Source organism: Larimichthys crocea, chromosome XVI, assembly GCF_000972845.2.
Source record: "Larimichthys crocea isolate SSNF chromosome XVI, L_crocea_2.0, whole genome shotgun sequence".
In the NCBI taxonomy this organism is placed as follows: Eukaryota; Metazoa; Chordata; class Actinopteri; family Sciaenidae; genus Larimichthys; species Larimichthys crocea.
Genome location: NC_040026.1, coordinates 15990539 through 15997782, shown reverse-complemented (window position 1 = coordinate 15997782; position 7244 = coordinate 15990539). Strand labels below are relative to the sequence as shown.

Below are 7244 nucleotides of genomic sequence, written 5' to 3'. Positions count from 1 at the left end.
AGAAAAATATCTCTTTTGACAGACCCTTGGAAAACCTCAAAAACAAAAAAATAGAAGGTATGAAAAGGCCCAGTGACAGCAAAGAATATTCTGTTTGTTGGATTTTTTTTCTGCTACAAACCACAAATATATATCAAAATGCACAAAGGACTCGAATGAAGACTATGAATGCTTCTTTGTGTTCCAAAAAAACCTCAACTAACTTCACCTCGGCTTTTGCATCCGAATGACGCGTAGGTGAAATTGTAAAAAAAAAAAAAATGTGATGGAGAATCCAGCGTCTGCTTTGTATATCGATAAACAAAAAGCATGTGGTGCTTATTACTCCAATTGTGCGCTTGTTTCTCTCCCATATGTCACCATATGCTTTCTGTTTCACTGTGAGTACTGGAAAATGTGTGACGCACATTTGTACTTTGCAGTTATGACTTATGTGTGGCTGCTCCTCTGCATCATTATTGCACTTCTACTGAGAAGATTTATGTGACTGGCGTTGTTTGTTTATTTTTATTTTTGCACATTATTGAAACTCTGGAAAATTGTTCTAGTTAGTTTTTGGTGCAGATCAGGGTCCAGTTGTGCCAATTAAGGTGACCCACAGTTTCCACTTTTAAATTGTTACCGTCTTATCAGGCGAGTTTCAGACTTTGTAACTCGTATTTTTCTGAAAGCTCTAATATATTTGACTTGGCCCTTACTAATACAGAAGTGTTAGTCACCATGGGCCATTGTTCAATGTCATTAAACCCATTACCCATAATCATTCAACTTGCAGTTAATTTGCAAATCTATCTCCTACAATCTAATCCCAGCTAATCTAAAAAATTGGCACATACGTGGATCATGTTAACTCTGGCCACAGACTGCGGGACAGCTCTCGCAATCAAAAGCTACATCAAAACTAACATGAGGTTATGTGTCAACTCTTTAGTGCTGACAGCGTGATAAAGTCCAGTGTGCTCCTCACTGAGAGCTTTTCTGTCCGGCACACTCATGAAGTCAATGAGTTCAATGTTCTTCTTGTATTTCTCAACTTTTTTTTATTTTATTAACTGGTTAGATGTCTTCCGGTACCGGTATGAACCATCATCAACAAGGTGTAGTAGGTGTAGGTTAATGACACAACAGTATTTTTCTGTATCAAAAATGCATTGTGGGACGATTAGCGTAAAGTGGCCGTGGAAACTTCTTTTATCCACAGTCTGCAGAGTTTTTAAGGGTCTAAATAGTGAAACAATGTACATACAAGACATCACTTAAATACAGTGATGCACTAAATAGTAAATAGGCATTTTGGTCACAGATCTTTTTCACAGAATAAAGGCTGCCTTTCAGTAAAGTGTTTGAGGGTTCTGACATTGCATGTAGTGGCTGATATGTCATACTGGAACACCTTTTGCTAACATCATCAACATAAAATGACTCTTTGAGCCCAAAGTCTAATTAGAGATAATAAATCAAAACAGCTGTGTGGGTATTTAACGGTTTCGAAACTTCTTATCCATGAGATATTAAAGCAATTGTTCGGTCAATATGTATTGGTATAGACCATATACGTGTATATTTATCAATATAGGTTATTATACCACTTTTAATTTGTTTAGATTTTCACCTCCTCCAACAAATTGTTGAAGGTCCTGAGGTAACCCCTTCAGGTGTTGTCACTTATCTGCCTGATTAGGCTTCTTTCCAGGCGCCCTCTGTGTCACTGATCTGATCCTGATCCTCTATTAGTAAATGAAGCTGAATTGAGGTTGAAGGTGATTTTTCAGAGTGGTTCTATCATATAGAAAATGCAAAGCTCCTGCATTAATCAGCTACGTGTGATGACTCCACCCACAGAGCGTGTCTGTGTGCTCTGCTCTGCTTCTCTCGGTGGGTGGACTTGTTGGTGTGGTTGTTAACTAAATCTGTAACATCTGTGCTGAGGCTGTTACAGTTTAAAAAGACTTGCTCACTGGCCAGTCACCTCTTGACTTCCTGGCAGCCTCCCACACAACAATACCAACATACTACAACAAAACAAGTTTTACTAAGGCACTATTCACCTCTTTGGTAATTTTAAAAACTTACATTCTAGTTTTCTATCTAGTCTCCCATTTTGTTCCTTGAGCCAGGCGAACGGTGGATTTGTCATCATTAATGTAGGATTGTCTGGAGTCAGTCATGTCAAATCCATATAGCAAGAAAATGTTAATCTTAAAGGTCCTGTGGAAAAGATTTACCCATAAATTCAATTGTGTACGGCTCTGTGACATCACACCCGCAACACTGTTTTGGTCTGCAGCATCATTTGTAACTGTTTTGCCCTCCAGATGTTAACTTGCTCAGATTTGGTCAGTTTTCCTTAATTTATGTGCTTCTACCATGAGTAAGTAAGAGTTAAATTGGTTCCCTTTGTATGTTTTTATGAACAGACTTCCGGACAACTTGATCTGATCACGGCATCTCTCAAAAATGGAACAGCTACAAAGCTGCAAGTGGAGAGCCGCTTCTAGGATGCTTCTTCTCCGCTGTTCACGGCACATTGCATCTGGGAGCACAGCGCCATTGCTATAACCTAATCCAACAGGACAAGATGAGCAGTCAAATGATCAGAAAGGACAATCCATGATTACACAGGAAACTATGACGTTAGGTTAATCCATAATGGATGTTTCTAACAAACAGTTTGGCTAATAATTCTACCGTTCCTCCTAATTCTTCGCCTCCAGACAAATTTAAAAACCTCCAGGTTTGTTTAAGAAATGTCCAATCACGTTTCTTGCTCCATCAAACTCTGTTTTAGCCATGTCACCACATTCCCAGCCTAGATTAGCAATTACTTTTATAGCAGTGTTATCCTTGTCAGTGGGAGGTATGGCCAAAGACCCCAGTTGCAATGAACTGGAATTTCCCAGAGATTGAACTGGGAACAAGTTAAACAAAATTCTTCTGTCTTTTGCTCATAACAGAGCAAATTCAAAGTCTATGTAATGTTTTAATGAATCTAGAAAGTAAAAAAAAGGTTTCAACCACCATCCTTCCCTTTGCGGATCTGGTTGTCATCTTTGATGTTCATCGAGCCAGCAGAGAGTCTAATCCGTCTCAGAGGCTCTGGAGCAGCGGAGGTTAAGAGCTGGTTTACCAACGCTGTATGGCGACTCACTCCTGTGATATCCAGGCCGGCACTCTACTACTTCAAAGTACTGGACAGACTTCTGAAGAAGCGCTGGCCTTTCAACTACTGGCAAGGTCAGCTGGTGCCTGTGTCTTCCCACACATCTGCACAGTATCACAGCTGCAGGCCACAGCGAGTATACTGCACCATCCTGCACACTGTTCAATCCCCACCACACCAGGATCCACAGGTCTGTCAGTCAAAATGGCTTGGACCTCAATTTGTCTTACACAAGTTCTTATTATTAATGATCACCACTGTTTCAGAGTCAACCTTTCTTAGTGTGTTTTACTGAAAAACAATAGGTTTCTGTACAGTCAAGGGTCAGTGATTTTAAGAGCTATTAAATCTATTCACCTGCTTCTTATAACTTACTGTATCAGACATTTTTCAAATTGTGAAACCTCTCACGTCTGGTACTTAAAGCATAACTGCTGACCGCATCTCTTTTCTACACTACAGGAAAATGTCACCAGTAATATTAAAATGGCTCCTGTGGAAAGTTCCCAATTTTTTAAGGGAGAGAACTTTTTACCTCCTACGTATTTCTAAACATGGCCGAGCTGGCTTTGTGTTTGTTTTGAACGCTCAATTCTCTCAGCCCCCCTGGCACTCAAGTCAACATTTGTGTGACATTTCAAAGTTGAAGATTTCAGGCTCTGAAAAAAAACTTTCAAGTCAGATGCAGAGCTGTTTTATAGTTAGTGGTAGTAGGATAATGCCTTTTGGACAAGATAATAACCAGAGCTACAGTAGCAGCTCTGGGGATGTTGATCAGTCCACTTTGATCCACACCGATCTATCTCAACAGCAACCGGATGGATTGTCATGACATTTTGTACAGACATATTCATGGCACTCCAACATGAATCTTTATGACTCACACTTGCCATCTAGTAACGTCAGACAGATTGACATTTCCCACAAGAAGAGCTGTGAAGATTCCCTGACGTTTCATTTATTTTAATTGTCCAATAGAGAATGGGAATGTAACGTCAGCAACAGTGAGTCGGTCGTTTTTGGAGGATACCAACCCCGACCTGTACACAGTCACCGCCTATCCAGCTAGGGCAAAACTAATAACATTCCCATCAGTTTAAAACCTTTTTAAAACCTTCTACATGATGTCACAGATGTATAACTTGGTGTGTCACATCATCTAGCAACCTTGACTCTTTGAGCAGACTTTAGCTGTTTTCCATTGAAAATTGTTGGCAACACTGCTTTTGTTCTTGTTTGTTGATGCAACATAATTCGTTTTAGTTTGCTACAGTACTACAGTCCTTTTTATAAACATCCAGCAGTTCTCTCATCATGCCTATAAAGATATAAATAGATGAAAGTCTGAGAGTGAGGCATACTCCTCCATACTCATACTGTATAGGATGCTGTTCTTCCTGTGAATGCACCAAGAAGAAGTCAGAACCGTCCATGTCTAGTTATCTCCACTGAAACATATCACAAGAGTAAGAATTATTTTTATTTTCAGGAACTAAAGTCTATTTATAAGATCTAAAACGTTCTTTGGATGCTCTGGCATTGCTGTATTACAACCTGCATCATCTCACCATCTGTGTGACTTACATATACTTTCCCTCTGTTTCACATTCAAAGTCAGTGGCATAAAGCTACAGAAATCATGGTAATACTAACAAGCTCTGATATATCTTGTACTCTTTGTGCTCTGAGATGATGACAGGTGTGTGAGCCTCTGTTCAATAACGTTTGGAGGAGGAGATAGGAGGTTGAGGTCTTCCTCTAATTGCATGTTGGCCAGAGAGGAGGAAGGCTGGTGTTGTTGTCAGGAGAAGCCAGTGATCTGTAAAAGCCCCAGCAGAGCTCTGATAATTAGAGCCTTTCCTCCCCCGGCACTCCCAAGATACGATCTCACTACTGCAGAAATCAAATGAGACGATGCTTAAAATTAACCACAGTGATTACAACTAAGTTATGGGAATGAAATTGAGCTGATTTCCCATTAGGGATGTTCAATCAAGCAGGAGCGAATGTAAATTTTAACATAATATTCATACAAATAACCAACAACATCTTTTGAAATGAGTCTCTGCTGCAAATGCTTTGATTTTATTCAGCAATTTATAGCCTTGCTTCACTTCTTGATTCTTTCAATATGTGGCAAACAATTAAATTATACATTATGTTTTGCGTGTTCAGCATTGTTCAAAAGACTTTCTAGGTTGTGCAATTAAAAGTGGACAAATCTAATATGGCTCTTTAATTTATACCAAATTATGTAGTTGATTCCAGGAACCTCTTATTGGAATTATTGGAAAATCGCACAACCATAAAACCAAGTGCCATAAGGAAATTATGAGGAAATTACCCATAAAATAAAGCGTTACCATCATTTTGACCTGCCTTCACCTGCATGAAAGGTGCCGTACAAAACCAACGTGCTTAACGTGAGTTAAATTGACACACTTCCAGTTTTGCAAACATAGTCTTTATTTATTGACTTGCCAAAAGCAAAGTGTATAAAAAACTAGTCAGTGACACACAAAAAGTCACAAGTTTTCTTTAGAGAACTGAAAAATTGTACAAGTGCAGGTAATAAAGCTTTTGTAATGGTTTACATAACCGTGTTACATAAGTTAATAAGTATGTACATAATGACAGTCATGGCCATTCCTCACAGTGGCTAAAATGAGATGCTAAGACAGATCTTCATCTTGTTCAATTTTCTGTTATCTAAAAAAATAAGTTTTGTGTGATTATATTCTGTTATCTGCAATATCAGCATTTCTAGTTGATGATGGTGGAGTAAAAATTGAAAAAGAGGGGTGATAAACATAAACCTAGCCTTTGACAGAATAAAATATTCAAATGTTTAGACTGGACATCAAGAATAGATGAGATGACAACAGTGAACACCGAGAGAGCTTATGTCTGGGGATGGAACAAAACCAAACAAAACAAAAACCAAATAAAACATCCCGTTTAAATTAATCCACATCTTCAAACACTAACTCCACTGACAGTACCCAAGAGGAATCTGACAGAGGTCCAAACCCAGGCTTGGAGTTCACCCCAGTCTGATCAGAGCAGATGTTTGTTTTAAATTCTTCCTCCCTCTTCTCCGAACAATCATTATGTTCCCAGACGTCTCTCTCTGGACCTGCGAGCTTGGAGCTGCCTAACGGGCAGTTTGATGGGCTGCTTGTTGAATTTTTCCATTATTTCTTTGATTCGTGACAGGTTGGTGCGGCCGATGATGAAGTCGCACCTGGTGGCGCCCATCTCGTAGCCCACCTCACACTTCTTACTGGTGAAGCTGTATCCCTCAGCCCTGGCAGTTACTCTGTACTCTCCGGGGTTCAGCAAGCGCCAGTAATCACCATCAGCAGCTGAAAACACGCACAAAGAAAACATTTTCTTATATACAATGTGTGGTTTCACACCGACTGCTGCATTGAGTTGTTGCATGCTAAATCTAGCTCCAAAAAACAATAACAAGAGCACATTTTTAAGTCATTTAAAACAGATTTTCACCAGATAAAATTTGATGATTTAATGGCAGGAGGCTGTTAAACATTTACAGCAGTGCGAAAGATTTCTTAGCAAACAGCAGAGATGAAACCAACAAAAATACTGGATAAGTTGTGCGGTATAAGATATCATAGCTTAACATTCTTAATGCTATTTCAAATTAATAATTGTTTTAATGTTGACATTCATCAAGACAAAAGAAATCAGGATAGTTATCTAAATACAGGTCCAGTATAATCCATCGAACATGAAAAATCCAAAGTAGGGCAAAGATGTGCAGTATGGGTGGAGCTGATTTGGGCTGAATGATGCCTGGGTGCTCAAACAAGCCATCTGTGACAGCACCCACCCATCCGCCAATCAGATCAGCCATGCTGTTAATTATGCATGATTGAAGCCTTAATGTAATTTACCCTCAGTACAGTTGCATAAACAGGGAAATTAGCTATAGAGACAAAAAAACTGTTTTTTGTACCAGGCTGTAAACATGTTTATTTCTGCTGTGAAGGTGGACATTTTAACATTGGAGCTTATGGAGATTGACTTTTTCTGCAGCCAGCCTCAAGTGGCTGTTTGA

The 7244-nt window shown here is 39.2% G+C and overlaps 1 protein-coding gene across 1 annotated transcript in view; it reads right to left on the bottom strand.

Annotated features, from left to right (window-relative positions):
* Window positions 1-5613: 5613 nt before the first annotated feature.
* The window catches only part of cpxm2 (carboxypeptidase X (M14 family), member 2), a 32160-nt gene continuing 30529 nt past the window's right edge, over window positions 5614-7244 (bottom strand). Inside the window, exon 15 of the mRNA XM_019278749.2 lies at window positions 5614-6525. Coding sequence (XP_019134294.1) covers window positions 6269-6525 — 257 coding nt within the window. The 3' untranslated portion in view covers window positions 5614-6268. The remainder of the gene's footprint in view (window positions 6526-7244) is intronic.